At 39.2% G+C, this 20,130-nt stretch overlaps 1 protein-coding gene across 2 annotated transcripts; it reads right to left on the bottom strand.

The window, feature by feature from the left end:
• Nucleotides 1–138: 138 nt before the first annotated feature.
• Nucleotides 139–5,954, bottom strand: cops2 (COP9 signalosome subunit 2). 2 transcript variants are annotated; one of them, XM_051379259.1, is made up of 13 exons: nucleotides 5,795–5,954; nucleotides 5,182–5,295; nucleotides 4,987–5,064; nucleotides 4,745–4,888; nucleotides 4,567–4,656; nucleotides 4,403–4,480; nucleotides 4,074–4,248; nucleotides 3,788–3,966; nucleotides 3,459–3,511; nucleotides 2,263–2,360; nucleotides 2,078–2,160; nucleotides 1,606–1,664; nucleotides 139–805 (listed from the first exon to the last, which is right to left on the bottom strand). In XM_051379259.1, exons 1-13 carry the CDS (start codon nucleotides 5,846–5,848, stop codon nucleotides 661–663), a joined length of 1,350 nt encoding a protein of 449 aa, XP_051235219.1. In that variant the 5' UTR covers nucleotides 5,849–5,954; the 3' UTR covers nucleotides 139–660. The 2 variants fall into 2 exon arrangements, with proteins under 2 accessions (XP_051235219.1, XP_051235220.1); XM_051379260.1 differs by having other exon boundaries at nucleotides 4,763–4,888.
• Between the last annotated feature and the right edge of the window lie 14,176 nt (nucleotides 5,955–20,130).

Raw genomic sequence — 20,130 nt, 5'->3', positions numbered from 1 at the left:
TCTTACATTTTCCATAAATTTCACCCACAAGTGGAATATCCCTAACTTTTTGTTAGTGTATATATATATTTATATATTTATTTATTTAAGTATGTAGTCAAAGAGGGATTCAAAAAAACCAAACAAAAAAAAGAGAGATTTCTTTGTTTCATTTATGACAGTTGAAAACATTTTATTCGACGTTTAGCCCGTGACACTGTTAAAACTTTGTGGCTAGTCAAAGGCAGCTGAATCCTTTTTTTTTTTTTTTTTTTAGTGCTGAGAGAAATCTGTTTATTACCAACAGGCAACAGTATACATTAAAATACTGTGTACAAGTTTTTCATACACATTTTGAACTTCTGTTTTTTTTTTTCCTTTTTTTTTTTTTCAAACAACTGAAGCATTTTTGTGTGTTGCACATGGAAGGATCGGCCAATGGGGGGGGGGAAACATGAAAAACAAAAATAAGTGTCAGTGGATTTCCTCTCATCACCACAAAACAACACACTTTGAACACGTTCTCGGGGGTTCCTTGAGTCTTCTTGAAATTGGTGGCATTCTCAAAAACCTGTGCTGTGTATCTTGTCTCAGAGGATATACTTGAAGAAGCACAGTAGCATACTTTATGGATGTATTAAAACATGCCATTTTTCCTTTGTCTCTTGATTTTACATGCCATCATGTGAGTTTGCTAACAATGGCTTGGTTGAGTGTGTTCAGCTGATTTGTCCATTTGTCTAAAGCTGTGTAGCGAGCTCCTCCTCTCTTCTGGTAGTCCAGTTCTAGTAGCTGGTTGACTTGGTCAATTCGGCCGTGGATTGTGCTGAGAGAAAGAAACACACACACACAGACACACACAGACACACACAGACACACACAGACACACACAGACACACACAGACACACACAGACACACACACACACAAAGAGAGTTAGAAAAGAAGAGAGAAGCCACATGTTAAAATATAAAATAACTCATATCGGGAACATCACAAGTCAGCATGTAAAAGACAGTCCAATTTATAATTTAGTCAAGCTTTGAAATGCCAATTAAATTCCTAGAGTCTTCCTGCAGTTAAACTGTGTATCTGTTAATTGTATTGTAGCATTAAAAAAACTAAACAATTCTTTAGAGCAATTTCTTGAGGATGCAAAGTAATAAAAATCCCCAGATAATCTTGAAGATGCCACCATGCATTTAAGAAAAACAACCTACATTTATGTTTTTCATCTATTGCCTATCATTTTAAATGAGTAGCATTAATTACAAAAACAATGCCTTTAACATTTCAGTGCATGATGACAATAAAAACAATATATATGCGTTATTAGTTTTAACATTTTACTCTACAGTTTACAGAGGGTAACACCAGGCTCATCTGGTGTTTTCACAAGTCGTTTACGTCAGAAAACCAGTAAAGACGGGATTTGAAGCCGGAAATAGCAGCTCATTATTACATGACAATCGATTAGGTTAAAGATGTAACTGAAACTGAATTCATACTGCCTGACTGTCTTTAGGGCCAAAGGATGCAAACTATGAGGAACTACTAACATTTACAGGAAGGCGGGTATTTTTTTCCTTCTTCAGTTTCTCATTAGACACATGACGGACACACTTACTTATCCAAGATGCACTGCACCAGCAAACTCTCCACATCACACACATCGATGTTCAGCTCCTGAAAACCAAGGGAAACAGAAAAGATCATAACATCTGTACACAAGTATGGCAGCTAGTGTCATTTAACATTAAAAAAGATGCAGTGCAGATCTCATTGTGTTAGGTGTGTTGCAAAAGTATGTAAACTAATAAGAGATGAAAAAGCATTAACAGATACCATCTATGAGACAAACTAAATCATGAAATGCAAACTAAATTTCACTTATTTATATAATATGTGTCAATAAGAGTATGCTTCTACTTCTAACCTGCATTAGTTCTGTGCTTTTTCTCCCCAATTATACCTTTTTCTTCATTGATATGACTGATTGCCTTTCAATACAGACCAATTACAATGGAAGTAACGATCCACACAAAGTCACACATACATGACTTTTTTTTTTTTTTTTTTTTAAATCACGGGAAACTTACCTTAGAAATGAAAGGGATGTGTATTCTCGTGTACGGTTTGATGAGTTTGATAAGTACTTGAGTTCTAATGTTCCTCAGGAGCTCTGCAACACAACGTCACACAATCAGCTACGCTTTCAAACAAGACAAAGTTTTCCCCAACACATTTATCATGTATGTGGACTGAAGTCACGTTCGCCACTCACCCTCTATGTGCTCTCTAATGAAGGGGTCGTCCATTATGTTACTGTGATTTGTTTTCAAGATTTTCTCAAATTCAGTGATGTCATTGTTCTGGTAGGCGCTGGAAGGGAAAACAAGGCAGTGTTGTTTTACTATATACATTGTGTCTCTGTGACCCACAGAAAAACTCTCATCCTGATAGCTGTCAAACACATTCCAAAATATTAGACTTTCTGTAAACACTATTCTTATTACAGTTTTGGGTGTGCGTTCTTAGTTTCTTGTTTGTACAAAATCAATTTTAAATATATGCATGGAACCTGAGCAATCTGAGACAGTGCCTGTTATTTATGTAAACATGAGGACAAAAGGGAGCAAACAAGGAAACAGAAGACAACTAAAGGCTTGGGGAAGACAATAGTCATATTCAATACTTTATACAAATACTGTGAAATGTACACTAATGTTGACAGGGTATTGTTTGGGTAACTGGTATAACTGATATTAATACCATTAATGTGTTTAATGTATGATTTTGTACTAAGGGGAAGTGATGCAAGGCGTCCATTGAAAGACGTGAACATACTGCAGCTGGAATACTGACCAAAGGCCAGACAGTAAAGGCATCTGGGTCCAAGAGAAGGTTGCAGTTCTTTTTAAAGTTTGAGGTCATAAATAAAATTTTTCTAACTAACTTTGTTGTGACTTGAAGACGCAGGGCACAAAGCACATGCAAGTGCACCATGCTCAGTCGGAGGAGGGCATGGTGGTCACTAAGAATAAAAGGTGGGATTCTGGAGAATTAATTAATAAAATGATATGTCAGGGACTGGTAGCAATCGTAGCTGATGACATCTCTCCTTCTACTCTTTAAAAAGTTGTTCTCAGAGATCCCACAATAATGTCCACAGTTCAACCATTTTATCTAAGCCTATAATTTGAAAATAAAAAGAGAACCCCAGAGTCACTACCCAAATGATATGTTATAAACAGCTGTCAATACCAGGCTGGTCCCACTATTCTTTCAGTTCTGTTCTTAGTAAAACTGTGGCTGACAAGACGGTTTAGATCTTAGAATAAAATTGGTGGGCAAAATGTTATAAGAGATGGGAGTAATAGCAAACACTACAATAGACTTTTGTGCCATGGCAGCATAAACAGACTTTTGTTCTAAACAAAGGGAAGGGGAAATCCAAATAATACATTAATGCATGCTTACCTTACTAAGTTTGTCATTGCTAGAATCTCCGGGTCATTTTTGTATGGTTTGGCCTTTGGGGAAAAAGAAAAAAGAAATGTTGTTGTGGTACTAAAACCTAAATAAATGTTAACTGATTAAGAACAAAAAAATATATGAATGAAATACTTTCAACAGATCATTCTGATTAGAGACAGTCTAGTTGTGCTTTGTCAAAAAGGAAACTAAAACTGCACAAACGTAGGTGGCAACCAATAGTCTGTGTTTTCTGATGTTTCATATTCTTGCAAACCGTATTGTGCATGACTATTAAAAGAAAACATTTCAAACTGTAACAATTACTTTCATACCTCTTGAGAGTCAAAGGGGTTTATTCCTGACTTCATCAGCATGTTGGCTAGGACCAGGTACTTCAGGCATGTTGTCCTTCTTGGGCTTCCAGACTCATCATAGTTTTTAAAGGCCTCAAAGAAGTCTGTGTGAGCTTTCTCAAACTCACCCTCTCTCAAATGCATCTTCCCACCACACTCTGGTCAGGAGAAAACAAGCACAGGTCATTTAGCAAACAGCTATGACAGATCATAGTGTGACAGTCCCACTGTTCTATGAATGAAGTAGATATGTACACCATCATACCTCTGATAACTCCCATTATGAGTGGGTGAGGAATGGCAGATTTAATATGAAGTGACTGCTCATACAAGGCTTTCAATTTCTTGTTGTTTTTCTGTGCCGTGTACATCTGGATCTCCAGAGCATAGATCTCCAACAGCTGTGTGCCTTTCTTCAGGTCATCCTCTCCATCATCCGTCTGTAGTTCATGGAAAAATAGAACAACTGCTGTCAAATCAACCTATATATATATATATATATATATATAGATATAGATATATATAGATTGAGATCTTAGAGACTTAGTATTGCATAGACAGTAAAAAATGATCAGTAAAAATTGACCTAATTACCTGACATGACTGGTGAAGTTGCCTTAGGATCTTTTGCAGTTTCCCATATTCTTCTCTCTCCAAGTACAGCTTCCCTAACTGCAAAAAGAGCATTTATGAGCACATGTTGTACAAATAAATGATTATGCAGGACTACCTGGAACCAGTGAAGAACCTTTGTATACCTTTGTGTTAGTTTTAAACCACAGTCTGTCATTTTTTGCATCTTTCAAAGCCTCCAATGTGGTTTCGTAGAACTCCTGTAGCAAGTCCATCTAGTATCACAAAAAACACATTTCAGAGAGACACAGATTGAAGACACCTGGTGCTGCAAATTTTAAGGACGTAACAAATGTAACTTACAGCATTGTCTATCCATACCTGTTTGGAGGTAGAGATATAGTCCAGAATGGAGTTGATGGACTTCTCCGAGTAGTTCCTGGTGACGGCACTTCTGATGTACGTGAGGAGCTGCTTGTACCTGTTCATCATCTCTGGAAAGTTGGTCTACAGGGTTGACAAACAAACAAACAAAAAAATAACTCAATACCTCATGTATGGAGGGAGAGAGATAAATAAATGATGGCACATGTAACGGCACATACCAGCTTGAAGTTGATTTTGATCATCTGTTTCAGTGCTTTGAATCCCCACTCTCCTTTCTCTCCTTCTAGTTCCAATACCTGAACACACAATAAAAACCAAGGGAGGTGTCGGTAAGAATTGTGCTTTTAAATAAAATACCCCAGATAAGCAGAGAGCTACGTAAAAGATTTGATTTTTATGGAGTACCACTCCACCTTCTGGAAACTGCTGAGTGCTGCTTTGGGATCATCCTCCTTCAAGGCTTTGGAGTTGTAGTACTGGTTCTCCAGGTCCACATTGGGCTCTGAATTACTGTCCTCTGAGTATTCCTAAGTTTAAGCACATCAACATGTCAAAAGTTCAAAATAACAGAATGCAGCTCAAACACAAAGACGATTTGCTCACACAACATAACATAAACTCTCAGCTAGCTAAGACGAAAGGTGAGGATAGCAGCTTCCCCCCCTGAATGTAATTCTGCAAACATGAGCCTTGAGCTAACGTTGCGTTAGCCACCGCAATGGGTTGCTAACTTGCTGGCTGGTTTGCTTTTCAAGTCTGCAAATCAAATTTACTAACAGCTGAACGCGTGTACACTATGTATGCTACCCGGTATGGTCGGTGTTTATTGGTATACGCCAGCTGCATGGTAGTAAAACTATCGTTAGCCAGCTAGGAAGCTAACGTTAGTCATCCGCTGTCAGCTTGGTGTTAGCCAACGAGCTAACGACACGGCTAACATTAGCTAGCCCGGCACTTCACTGTTGGCCCCCAGCGGACAAACGACTTTAATTTAAACGCAAATTAAATAATTCCGCTTGTAAATACCAGGTCGTAATCTTCTTCATCATCGCACATGAAATCGTCTTCCATGTCAGACATCTTCACGGTCTTCCTCGCCCTTGTTCAGAGACAGAGACAGTAGCCCGGCCTGTGCTGTGTTTTGCAGCGATGGTGTGTCAGGGTGGCGAGAGGCAACGGCCCGGTTCCGCCCATAGATGGGGCTATTGGATCACCTCAGACCCGCAAATAACGCTTCACACTGCTGACACCAGCTCCGGTCCTTCCTCTGGAGGTTGTGTGGCATGACATGGTTGTAGTGTGGTGTACTTTTTAAACGATGTAATACTTTAATATATTTTAACTGGGGTTTTTATTTTTTATTTTTTTATTTTTTATGATTGATTATATTTTATCTTGTTGTTTGTTTTTATCTCTTTATTCTGTCAAGCACTTTGTAACCTTGTTTAGATAAATGCTATACAGATAAAGTTATTCTTCTTCTTCTTATTATTATTATTATTAATATTATTATTAGGAGTAGTAGTAGTAGTATTTAATTATTCTTACACTCAGTGTTTGAAAGTAAATAAGAACATTTGTTGACATTTAAGTACCTGATGATAAAATGTTGAGGTACTTGCACTTTTGTTTGTTAATGCTTTAGATAGATAGATAGATAGATAGATAGATAGATACTTTATTCATCCCCAAGGGGAAATTCACAGTTTCCAGCAGTATCCACAAACTGATAATAATAATAATAATAATAATAATAATAATAATAATAATATAATAACAAGAGGAGGTCAATTTAGAAGAACTAATAGAATAAAGTAGAATAAATAGCTAAATAACGAGCAATGGGGCTAGTGTCCTAAGGTGCATGGTCAAATCCAGTGCTTGAAAGGTTTACTTCTATTACTCCACTAAATTCTGTACTTTTTACTTTTTACGTCTACAGGGAGTTAATTTCCAGATTAAGAATAGACATGCAAAACGTAAGTTTCTTAAACATATAAAATATTGACATCGTAAACATAAAATATTATGCATTGTTGCTGTTTAACTCCATTATTATGCATTTGTTTTATTGATTGGTACCTTTTCTTGTAATAGAGTATTTGTACATTGTAGTATGGATACTTCTACGTAAAGAATGCGAACATGTGAATTTATAACACTACTCACAATACAGCTCTGCTATGGAAACCAGTTAGTTATTTGGAAAAGTTATTTGTTAGTATATTTTTAGACTTTTCTATCCTTTTTTTAATGAGAATGATCTAAGCCTATAAATATCAACTGCCACAAAAACTGCAGGGAGATTACACAAACACATAGAACAACCACTCACACATTTTATATTATATATCTATTATTATTCTTGATTCAATAATGTGTAAGCGGCACGTTGCAGCTTATTGCGTTGGCGCTTTTGATTACTTCATATACTGTTGGCCATTTTAATCTGTAACTAAACATATTTTATAAGATGATTGAATGAAAAATCTCAACCCACAAAGTAACTAGTAGTTGTACCTGTCATATAAGTAAAGAGTAGTACATATATCATAAGCATACTATACTCAAATACAGTAGATGTACTTTATTTCAACCACTGAAAATATTCCATGAACTCCAGTTGTGCGTGTCAGATTTCAGTCAAGCCTGGTTCAGGTTCATGTCAAATGGATTTCGTGACTGTTCTCTCAACAGTTTTGGCTGCCACTCACAGAGAGACCACTGGCAGCATCACATCCCTCTCTGGCCTCTCTGCCTCACTGGGGGGGGGGTCATTCCCCATTGAACCCTGTGAAAGATTTCATTACTGAAAGGAAATTACGGATTCTGTTCCCGAAAATTTACGCAATCAGTTTGTGTGTCATCAAGTTATGTGTCATAAGTTTATTTAAAAAAATTGATGAGTGTGGGTGAAAAGTCCATCATCCTACACAGTCAGTTTGGCCATAATATTTACAATATCCAGACATGAATCACCAACACCAATACTAAAGGGAAGAAAGTACTCATAGACAGGGTTATAACTTTAAAAGCAATAAGAATATATCCAGAGTAATATCACTGCAAATATGTGTGGACAAATTTGTCATAAACAATGAACTTTCCTCAGTCATATTATCTTTTCATGTGTGCAGCGTTACTGCATCTCTTAAAAGTCATGCTGCGGCCGTCTACTGGTTTCACATAGAAACCAAAATATTCTAATAGCGCTGCATCAACACTGGCCTGGTGAGTGTGTACGCACTTTAGTGACTGGATACATTGTGTTCACACCCATTTGTTGCATGCGTGAGATGCATCTTTGTAGCAGTGGTGTGTGGGTGTAGTGTCTGTCAGCATTTCATTAATTGCAGTGGGTTTGCATCAACACAAAGACTTGAAGTGAATGAGCAGCGTTTCTCTGCTGGAATCAACAACACCAGAGAAGCTTTGGGTCTGAGACAAAAGACACATGGCTGTAAATACACCCTGATATCTCATCACAACACCTACACGACCTCTTTGAGTTATACCACATCAGGCCTCTTCACATACTTGATGTACACCGTTATCGCCTCAGGCTGACTGATCTGTCAACACATTGATAATCTCTAAAGAGTTCATTTCCCAGCTGTGATGGGAAGATGCTGCAGTACTTGAAGGGCAAAGGAGGACCCTCCTAGCCCAAGCTTAAATACAATTCTTTTACAGGCACCAACTTAGCGCCAAAGACTTTTATTTATCAGACTGAGTCAGGGGGATGGTGTGATAAACACAAGTTCATTATGTCTAACCTTGCCATGTAAACCTACTAACCTTATTTAGAGATCCAAAAGTGTGGTATTAAGCCTTATAAACACCTCTGAGCAGCTCTTCTCCTTTTAGATAATCTTTGATGATCCATTTGATAAAAATAGTGCATTGATAATATTCCTTTGGCGTGTATACACTGGGTTTTATAAGCCGTTTAATTTCTGGTTGCCAAAAACTGTTTTATGCCGAACCTAATAACCTTAATTGAGTTAATATAATCTAATTTCTGACAGTTTCTTAAACATGAGACAAGAGTATTTAATATATCTCCAGCATGGCATCTGGCAGCAAAGGCCTGTGTACCTCTCTCAGCAGGCTGCCTGCTTGTATACTCTACACAAATGGCTCTCACCACTAAAGTGCTCACACAAGGGTGCTAACCGTCGTTGTACTGCTGCCAACTCCCTTGTAGATCATTACTCATACATGCACACAAATGCACACACACTCACACACATATTAATATAGTGTATACAGTATGTGTATATATTGTATAAATATGGTCTAATATACACACCTGCTTAATCACGCGTGCCTCTGCATGCACATGTTGTTAAATGCCTTAAGAACCCACACAGTTGCCAACCTTGTACAACCTACCCTGAGGTCATCGTAGCTGCTCTCACTTCTCAACTTGTGCAAGATGCGTGACAAGCCAGTTTGTTTTTTTTTTTTTTTTTTTTTTTTTTTTTGTTGCTGTTTTCATTTTTACAAGGTATGTAGAAGCGTGTCTCAATTTTATGCAACAACTTCCATCAAGTGGGGCTGTTATTACAGATGAAATCCAACTTCCAAGAGCTGCAGCCAAATCCACACGCACACCCCCTGTGCATCACACGCTAGCATACTGTGCTATGTGTGTGGTATTTGAGTGGGGTATGTGTAGTTTGAGGATGTTGGGGTATCTACAGAGTTTGTGCGCATTATAAATGTATGGAGGTTAGAAAATCAGTAAATCAAATAATATCCAGTGATCCTGTCATTGTGATTTGGGTAGGTTTTTGGACACAGTACTCAGGACAATCCAGCCCTCAGCAGAGAGGTGACTAGAACTTAGCTTGGTTGGGCCATTGAAGTCAAAGCTATACCTGACAGCCTCCGAGCTGAGCTCATCTGGGCCACTGCAGGGTGGTTTGGGTTCAGGACTCAACCCATCGATTTGAGCTCAGTTCAATGCATCATGATAGAATAAATAGGAAAACCCCAAAGTTATAACAAATATTTCTACATTTTGGGAAAAATGCAAATTCACTTACTAACATTTAGATGAGAAGATTGATGCTAGTCTGTTCAGTAAATATGAAGCTACTGCCAGCAGCCAGTTAGCTTAGCATAAAGACTCAAGAAATAGATAGCAAGGCTTTGTCAAAAGGTAAGAAAATCCTTCTGTCAGCACCTCTAAAGCTCACATCTCATTGTTTCATTTGTGCAAAAAAAAAACTGTAAAAACAACACATAGTTTCACAGGGATGTTATGTGCAGGACCATTTCTTGGCCGGGTATAGTTACCGCTCCAGGAAGTTACTGCAAATAAGCGTGTTCTTATTATGTCGAACTAGTCCTTTACAGATGACTCCACGTCCAACACTCATTAAAAAATATAACAAATGTGAAGTCTGTGGTTTCTGTCAACAAAAATTCCTTAAACTTTTTGAATTGCAGAGCAATTCTCCCTACATAATTATAGAGTTAATGGCATTACTTGTTCGAGTAGAAGGGAAGTTCGAAAGAGTTTATTGTTGTTTCATAACTGCAAACATGTCACGAAGTCCAGCCAGCCAAAGCTTTCCCTGCAGCACAGAGCACCAGCATATCCCACCCACGCTCGCTGATGTGACTCCCCCCCGACAATGGGATGGAAGGCTAACAGCTCAGGGTTGCGCTGTTTTTATTATTCTCTTTTGCAGATGAAAATAAAAACAGATGTGGCATAAAAGCGAGCCCAGCTTTCAGGTCAGATCCAGGAGGCAGAGTGCAAGATGGAACTGCACTGTGAAATACCCATCGCCTTCCCCTCCCCTGTTGCTTCATGTCCTCTCCCTCTCCCTCTCCCCTGGTGCACTCATCCCTGGGAGTTTGGTTTAGAGAATCAAACCAGGAGACAGAGTATATTTAGATGGCCTTACATAATTCAAATGCCAAGACTGAGGCTATGGGCTATGGGACTGGTGGTTTCCAACTTCACGTTCATGGAAAGCAACAGGACCACATTCAGTACTGTCTGACAGAAGATGCGTGACCCTTTCAGTGCTTTCATTAACACGAGACAGTGTCAAATACTTTACCAGACAGGATGCTGGTTTCTACAGAGTTAGTCAATAGCGATGAACTCACCTTCTGTTGTCATGGCGCTGACCTGTCAGAGTAAGCAGAGTGATTTATGTCCTTAGCTGACAGCCAAGCTCAGAGGAGCCACAGCTGTGAAAGTGCTTGTCAAAGGTGGAGTAATAAAACCTCCACTAGTGCATAACTCTGCTCCTGTTGAAAGGCTTGCATGTGTCTTTATTGTCCACATACTGTAAATATAGATCAAATGCCATACCTATTTCTGGAAGCTCTCAGCATGCCTGCTATCGGCGTGTTATTGTCTTCTTTGGGGTCTCTTTCTCTTCATGCAAATTTCAACATGTAGTTTGAGTTTTCTGTTTACCAATTCTTTCAGTGTCTTGTTCTTGTCATTTCTTTCTGGTTTGCAGCTGTCATGGCTTTATGGTGGCCATCTGCCCTAACTGTGATTTACTGGAAAGGAAGATGACAATAGGTTTCAGATTGCCAAAAATACTGTAAGTGCAACAACTGCATCTTGTTGTGTAAAAACGTCAATAAGCTAAAAACAATACAATAATCTTTACAAGCTTTACTGCAGGTGCAGTACAATGAAGCTTTGGAATGAAAACATTATTGTTGTAACTTGTATGCTTTCTGTGTGGTTTCCCATTCCAGCGTAGGGACTGATTTATTGTATGTTTCCACATGTTATTGATAGTTTCTATTCTGTCAATTTGAGTACAGTTCTGATTGTGCTTGGCTCTCTGTTGTGCACCATGTGTTATAAATAAAAACAGATAAATACTGTAAATAAGAATAAACAACACTAATACAAGCAGTAATATCAAACCAATGACTCCCGGTTTGCCACTGAATATCAATACATGTCTGGATTAAGATCAATGGATAGTTGTAGTCAACCACCTAATGTTAGTAAAACACAGTTTAGTTATTGCAGAAAACCCCCAGAGATAATATTTCTCCTGCGTTAGTTTTGCAACAGATGATGTAACCTTTTGTTTCTTGAACAATACTGAACACAAACCTGTATGTTGCAAACTTTCTTTTGGCCTTAGCTGACAAAGAATGAAAGTTCATAAACGGTCAGAGAAATAGAAAGATCAAGTATTTTCTTTTTGGAGAAGAGCATAGGCTCACAGTTACATGCAGTAACATTGTAGTAACACAGATATTATAGTGACTGAATGTACACTGTAGGGCAGAGAGGCTTTTGTAGCCCTGAGTGTCTGACCTTTTAAGACATAAGACACTTTCTTTGTCATTGTAGGCACCTACCGAAATTTTGTTTGGTATCTCTCAGTGGCCACTAGCAGCATTAAAAACAAGATAAATAAACCAAGCTCATAAATATAAATATGAAAAGTAGTTCCTCCGTCTGTACATTTAACATATTAAAGGCATTTGGATGAAGCAGATAAACAGTGACAGTGCAAATGGTCTACCAGTTTAGTATAAAGAGATATAAAATATATTGGACAACAATTAAAAAAGTTTAAAACAGTACACAGCAGAGACATGAGATGTATAGTATTTAAGATGTACATGCTTTGTATATAATTAAGTGTTGGAGTGCATTAGCAGCAGGTGGGCTTGGGGGGTCACTAACTTGGTAATTGGTTGTCACTCTAGCAGGCTCTTATGTCTGAGGCTAAAGTATATGAGCATCTCCCAGATCAAATAAAAGCCCTCACATTCATCCATTAGGATCTACTATGTTTATTCCTCTAGTGAGTCACCCATATTGTGAGCTGAGACTGGTGGTCTGCAGGCATGTGAGATTTTCCACAGTCAGTCACAGTAGTAACTTTCCATTGCATAGAACCAGGGTCCTTGCTGAGAGATTACTTTGATGTATCTTATCTGTCTCTGAGTGCCCTCAATGTTAAATGGCAACAAATTACAGTTCTAGGAAAGGCAGAGGGCATTTAAGTGTGGATTGATGGCCATTCATTGGCTCTAGCCTTTTTTATGTTTCAGACAGCAAGTGTCCATGTCTGTGTCTGTCTGACTGTCGGTTGGTGCATAAGTGCTTGGATGTAAGTTGCATCTGGCCCAGTTGCACAACCTCCCCAGAGACGGATGGTCTACTGTGATCTTCCATTTCCCACACTTGATGAAATCGCTGCTCGTACAAGATAAAGAACTGCTGCGGAGGTGACACACGTAACTGTTAACACTCTGGCCGCCGCTGAGAGTTAAGCAAATATTAACTCAGAAATATGTCCAATCATCACAGATCTTGGTAAACTGAATGATCAAACCCACATCAAAACCACATTTGTGTCCCCTGTGCAGGCAGTGCATGCATAAGCTACCACAGATGACGGCATGATTTAGGCAAAAATATTTAGGCAATCCAATAAGGAGGGGAATGAGAAGGAAAAATCTCTTGGATAAGGATAAGGAATGGAGAAAACCTAGAGAATGGCACAAGTTGGAGCAAGACCAGAGCTGAGGCAGGGACCAAAGCATGGGGTGGGACCAGTGTTTTTAGGATACTAGGGCCAGCAGTGCATCGGATGACACTTTGCGTGCAGACGTTTTTATGAACTCAAACTCGGTTGCCACAGTATTTTACATTTATGGTTAGGGTTAAGATTTATGCTAAGTATGACAAAACAAATGTTATTACACATATTGCTATCTATTACTGATTTACATGAGCCATATGGCTCGGGTTTAGCCATGACCGGAATAAAGGCTGGCTGACTGCCAACACGTCCATGTGATTGTACTCTTATGCTTGTAAAGGGGAAACAGGCAAACACTTTCCCCCTGGAGTAAACTCATGGGCTTAATGCGTCACATGCAACACAATACAGTAAATCTATATCTCATTCACAGTGTTGTCTACATGTAAACTGTCTATGTTATGTTGAAGTCTGCTGACCACATATTTACACAGAAGCAACAGGCTATAGCGTAGTGTGCATATGTTCCCAAAATACCATGGAAATGAACACATACCAATACAATACCAAACCTGTGAGGTTTCAGTCTGAGAAAGATACATTTATTGTGTTTTACGTGATTGCATATTTTAGTTTTTTTCTGGCCTGGCATAACCCACAAAAATAAGGGTCAAGAACCTCAACAGAGCAATCTACTAAAGAACTTCAGAGTTTTACAATCTGTAAAGAGTTAGGAGGCGGCGGAGAAGAGGGTTTACAAATGGTTCTGGGCATACTTCCCACAAAGGCGGGAATTCCATCCCGCTACACCAATCTGGAGATGTTTACCTACAAAATGTGGAAGCATGATACAGTGTCTATGTGTCAGTGTCGGCGTGTGTGTGTGTGTGTGTGTGTGTGTGTGTGTGTGTGTGTGTGTGTGTGTGTGTGTGTGTGTGTGTGTGTGTGTGTGTGCAAGTGTGTGTGTGTGTGGTCAAAGGAGACCCTCGGCTCTCGTGACTCTGGCTGGGGATAGGAGCAGGGGGTGGGGAAGATACTATCAGGCCCTGATTTCTGTGGTTATGATGACATCCAGATAATAGCACGTACACATACACACACACACACACACACACACACAATAGATACACATGCACAAGCATCTCTTCAGTTCTGAGCCTGCCACTACTGGCCTCTCACACACTCACACTCACACAAAGAAACACACACACACACACACACACACACACACACACACACACACACACACACACACACACACACACACACCAGAGCCTGAAAATTACAGCTTAACATGCAAGCATTGAGCAGATGGGTTGCCTAATGACTGTTGTGCACAGTGCAGTGGGAGTGTGCTGCTTTCCCATTACACGTCCCCCTTACAACTCACTAGACCCCAAAGCACAGGTCTGGCTTTCATTTTCTTTATGTCTTAACTGGCACTAGCATGACATATGCAAGTTGCAGGTGGTCAGACTATGAAAAAAAAAAAAAGGAATGAAAACATATTGGAGACTGCTCTGCACTTGCCTTTTTGGGAGGGGGAGAATCATCACTTGTCAAATGTGATGTAAAGTTTCTTATTTATGGCACTGAATTGTGATTGAGTAACAGCATCTACTTGGTTCCTTCATTTTTATATCTGTTTGTTCTCTAATGCAGCATAACATGACGGAAGTCTATTATTGTCAGAGTGTCTATAAACAACAATCCTTTTCGGAAAGAAGGCTTTAAATGACATCAGTGTGTTAGCGTGAGAGTCAGAGGTAGACTGCTGTGGATCTGTCATGATTGCTGTCAAGGGATGATTACTTTAAGATGAGCTCATTTAATGATCTAATATTTTCAAATATATTGCCCTGTTCTCCTATCATTAAAGAGGGATAATTTGCCTCTTAAAATCAACCTGGGCTCCTTTCCTCCTCCTTGGAAAATACTTTGACAATATCCTTGTGGATTTCCAGGGAATATAATCAATTGAAATTGGAAACATTCAGAAATAACCCATTATTAATGCTAACACAAAGAGACAAGAATAAATTGACCAGTACTGAACTGTATGATTTAGTCTTTGAACTGCATACCAGTCTTATGCTGTAAAGTATTCACCACTTTTTTTTTACAAATTACTCTTTTATATATTTTGTTTAAGTTATTAACAGTTTTACAGAAATACAATATACTTACATTTTAACTCCACTTTGACATTTTAAATAAAATGACTGAAATACCTCACTTCTTGTTCTCCGTGGTAAAAGAATAACCGAATATTATACAGCTATTGTATCCTGATGCCGTCATGATGATGTAGGTAGATGTCATATTTTACTGGTAGGGCATATTTACCAACATAAGACAGATCACAGTTACATTTTTCTAGATGCTGAAACAAAAATAACTGTATAAACTGTTATGCTTACATAGGCCTAGTTTTGTACTGAGTAAAACATTTTGAATAAGCAGTACTGATCTTACTTTGAATTCAAAGACTGTCAGAAGCAATGCTATAACATCACAGTGATTTTGAACAGTGATGCAACAGTGATGTGTCTCTGTCCATGGAGATACCATTGCTTAGCAAAAAATAAAAATAAACCAACTACAGTCAGTGACCGTAAGTCTTTGCACTGAACTGACATTTGGCATGAATTCATAGAAAATAGCCTCAGCTGTCTAGTGATTGCATGCCCACCAGGACCTCACAGGGATAATGTGACATTGATCTGATTGAGTCATTGGCTGTTTACACAGCAAATTCCAAAACAATGAAAGATATCACCAGGGCATTACAATATTTAATTTCACTATTTCAGCTGTCCAATAGTAACACCATAGTGGAATCATGGATTGCTAGACAAGTCTCGGGCTGCTCCAAAACCACAACAATTGTAAGGCTAGAAAAAAGGGAGGCTGGTAGAATAAACAGTTCTGCGGTCAGGAGGAACCACACACCAAGGCCATGTGGGACGTGAGCAGAGCTTGTTAAAGCACCCAGAATAATGTAGATTATGGGCACTATGTTTACTGATCCACGGATAACCTGAAACAGTTACCTTTATCATACAGACATGGCTCACACATGCAGAGGCTTCACAATGGTGTAGGTTAATACATTTCTTGGAGTATGCCCCTCTTTCTAAAACTAATGACTGGTTCCTCCATATTTGACTGTATTACATAAAGACAGCCGGTGATAAAACAAACTCACGCTCTGTCGGCGTGGCCATTAAGGGATGGGAGTCTCACATGAAAAAGCATGACAGAACTTTCTGAGAACCTGAATAATCAGCTTACATTGGAGCTAAGTAGGAACAGAGGGTGGTGGACTCGTGTTTGCTTTCCATTTTCAGCTCTGGCACAGATTCAGGCCACCTTGAAGAATCTGAAAACCATTATCCAGGACCGTTGGTCAAAAGTGCAGACTGTATAGGATATCACAGCGCTGTGCCTCACAGAGAGACAGAGCGGTGAGGATGAAGATGGAGGGGGAGAGAGAGGAGAATGGGCAAGGGAGGTATCATGGATGAGATATCGTGCGAGAGGGGGAGAAATTGAGACTAACAGAAGTTCAACACGCCTGCCTGCGTAGACGTCTCAATTACAGCCAGCTCGCCTTGTCATTCATGTGGATGTGTTTGGTTTCACAGAAACAAAGGCATCCTCACAAAGTGATGTAATGCAGAGTGGCCGTTTGTCCATCTGAAGTTACCTTCATAGTTTTCTGACTCACCACCTTTTGCGTGCAACAGCAGATAAGGTAAAGACAGGCCTGCAGACACGTCTTTCCCCCCTATTGTCTCTTCCTCACGCACCCACTGAACATGCATAAAGAGGGGTCACGCACATGAAGACTACATCAATCGGATCTCTCATATGGCTTTGAGTGAGCTGCTGACTGATGCCTCTTAAAAGGAACGAGTAATAAAGATAGGCGTGTGTAAATGTAGATCTGTGACTGTGAACTGATGTGTGCTTATTTAATGTGCGCTGTAGTTGGTTTGGCTTCATAAATGTGTTCATGTACGTGTGTGTGATTGTATCTGGGAAACGGGGCAGATGGTGTCATTGTGACCCTGTCAGTCAGCGGATCCCGTTTCTGTAATAAAATGTTTTTGGTTTTTTTTTACATTATAATCTTGAAGGATAATAGTGTAAAGTAAGAACACAGGAGAGCTAAATTGATGGTCTACACTGCGCTGCTGGCTTAAGATAGTATTACAGCTCCACTAATGTTATATGTGCGTGTTTGACAGCTTGTTTCTTACCGTACCTGTTTCTACAAGGCCCCAGCTGGCAGAAGAAGGCATAATGGTAAAAACTAAACTAGAGTAGGCTGAGGGAATGAGTCACATAAAAGTATATAAACTCAACCCTCACACAAAACTTTCATTGGTCTTTTTTCTTTATGTGGATCTCCATTAGCTTCCACTAAAAGTGCTTGTTAGTCTTCTTGAGGCCCACATAAAATAATGATACAAATTTAAATAAACAGCAATTTGAACAATAAAGTAAAGCAATAAAAAATTAGAAAATAAGTCTGATGGAAATGAAAAGCTAAACAATACAATACACATTGAAAACAAAAATACATCAAAAACACCAAATAATAACTAAAACAAAATTAGAACTACATTAGAGTAACTCATTGGAACTGGAAACCCAGGCATTAACACAGTATCATGACTCTTTTAGTCACCAGTGAGGGGAGCTCCGATGCTAAAAGCTACTTATTCAGTCAGTGAAACAATGATTCAGTTCACTCAGTTCAGATTCATTCATAAAGATTAATTGTTAACATACTTTACACTCCCACTTGAAATGAGATGGCTAAGAATAACCACTTACTTAATTACTTCCACAAAGTGAAGTGCAACTGTCTCGTTTAAATCTCCCAAAGTTCATGTGATCTTCAACTGGTCGCGTGACTGACTTGACAAAAAGATGCTACGGCTGTTGTCTTTGTTGTCCTCTTCAAAGTAAGTTTACACATACTGTTCATCCTAATGCCCTTTTGTCACACCAGCATCTGTGTTCTTCTGCACCCAAACTTTCATCCAGCTGCCCTTTTAAAGATAGATTTATCTTTATCTTATTTATCCTGAGGGAAATTCAAGCAAGCAAGAGGCCCTGAAAGAGCGCAATGCCCGCTGTTTGAGCAGAAAAATGACAACACCTTAAGTGATCTGGCAATCCATACTGTCTGTTTCATAAGCACGCAAAGAGTCATAGGCTGTTCACACTTCAAGCCTTATTCTGATTTATTGCTCAGAACATTTTTGTGTTTGGCTGTTCACATTATTTGTTAAATGGGGCCTGTATCAGATTCCAGTGTAAACAGTCACAATCCTGAAATGACCTGCATGACGAACATAGATCTAGAGTGACATAAAAGTCATATAAATTCTGATATTCTGAGGTCACATTGCAAAAAAAATCAGACCTGTATCTGATTTCGACCACAAATGAAAGTGGCCCAAATTAGAATGGGAGAAGATCAGAGTCACATATGAGCGAAAAAAACAACAGATTTGAGTCACTTGTGCCTGCAGTGTGAACGTATACAGCTTTGACCAACCTCTGCAACCTCTGTTTAACAACACCAATGTAGTCTTCTTCCCTGTGGTCCCAGAGCTACACTAGTCTGTGGTACTGATGAGTGGTGTGACCGCAGAGAAGTCACACAGCAGATATTGATGAGTTCTGAAATGGACTCATGCACGCATTCCATGTTACAGGATCACACAGTCTGTAAACCCGGAGTATTTAATCTCCAGAATGTGAACTAGTGTGTCCAATTGCTGAGGAAGGTCAGTTGGAGAGAGAGAATAAAAACTCTCTGGCTCGCATGAATTGTATAATTTTAAAGATCAGACAGAGCCAACATTTTGAAGCACGCACAGTGAGTCACATTATATAGCGGAGAAAATTCTGGTCTAATAAAACCTAACTTATAGTCTATAAAAATATTTGAAAATGTAATGTGAAATATTTACATATTTCAATTTTGTTTAAGAGGTGAATTAAAGACAAAGAAAATTGCAAATGTTATGTGAGTTTTCTTTGTGCATGCCATCGATGTGGCATCTCTCCAACCCACATATGCCTTCCTACACCTCACCCACCCCCAGCTGTATAGGTGTGAGGTGTGTGTCCTAGTGTGATAGGAGCAGGGCAGGCGTTCCTGCAGTCCTAAGAGGTGATGAGGGCAGTAAATCTGCGCTGAGGGGTGGTCTCTGAGTCTGCCCCAGCCTTGGCAGGACCCCTGGGTCCAAATTGAAAGCAGACGTGTTTGGAGTTCATTCTCTGAGTTACTACTGTTCAATTGTGATTTACAAGAGTGTGTGAGATATGGAAATCTCTCACGCAACTCAAGATATGGGCTGAGTGAAAGCACATTGTGCAACAGGCCCCTCCGCCCTGTGGGAAGGACTAATCTGTAAACTCATGCTATCCCTCAATTTGGCCAGCACTGTTTATTCAATGTTTTCATCCCTTCAGCATGTCATCTCCTCAAATAGAGGAACGATGTCCTCCTTAGCTAATGGAAAAAGCATGCCAGCAAGACAGGCAATGTAGGCTTTTCTGCTAGGGGTCCAAAGTTGAAATATATTTTTTGGGGGGTGGGTAGTCAATGAGGGAAGGGGGCTAAGCAGTATTATCCTTTATTAATAACTACATGATAAAATATGTTGTTTTCTCTGATAACAAATTCCAAAAACCTTTGATCTATTAATTCAAATGTCAGTGCTTTCCGCTGACCGCTGCCAGGGTTACTACACCTCCTGCTGAAATGTCAATAACCAGGGCGGCATGATATAACAAAAATCATATTGCAGTTAATTTGACAGATATTTCAATTGTGTATAT

This window comes from Dicentrarchus labrax, unplaced genomic scaffold (genome assembly GCF_905237075.1).
Source record: "Dicentrarchus labrax unplaced genomic scaffold, dlabrax2021, whole genome shotgun sequence".
Classification (NCBI taxonomy): Eukaryota; Metazoa; Chordata; class Actinopteri; family Moronidae; genus Dicentrarchus; species Dicentrarchus labrax.
The sequence above is the reverse complement of the archived record's forward strand: the minus strand, read 5'-3'. Positions and strand labels throughout refer to the sequence as shown.

Excerpts from the sequence above, each read along its gene's own strand:
- cops2 (XM_051379259.1), bottom strand. The coding sequence starts at position 5,848 with ATGTCTGACATGGAAGACGATTTCATGTGCGATGATGAAGAAGATTAC. Across the intron at positions 4,481-4,566 it reads GGTTTAAAACTAACACAAAG|TTAGGGAAGCTGTACTTGGA; the intron begins GTATACAAAGGT and ends CTCTTTTTGCAG. Across the intron at positions 1,665-2,077 it reads ACATCCCTTTCATTTCTAAG|GAGCTGAACATCGATGTGTG; the intron begins GTAAGTTTCCCG and ends CTTGGTTTTCAG.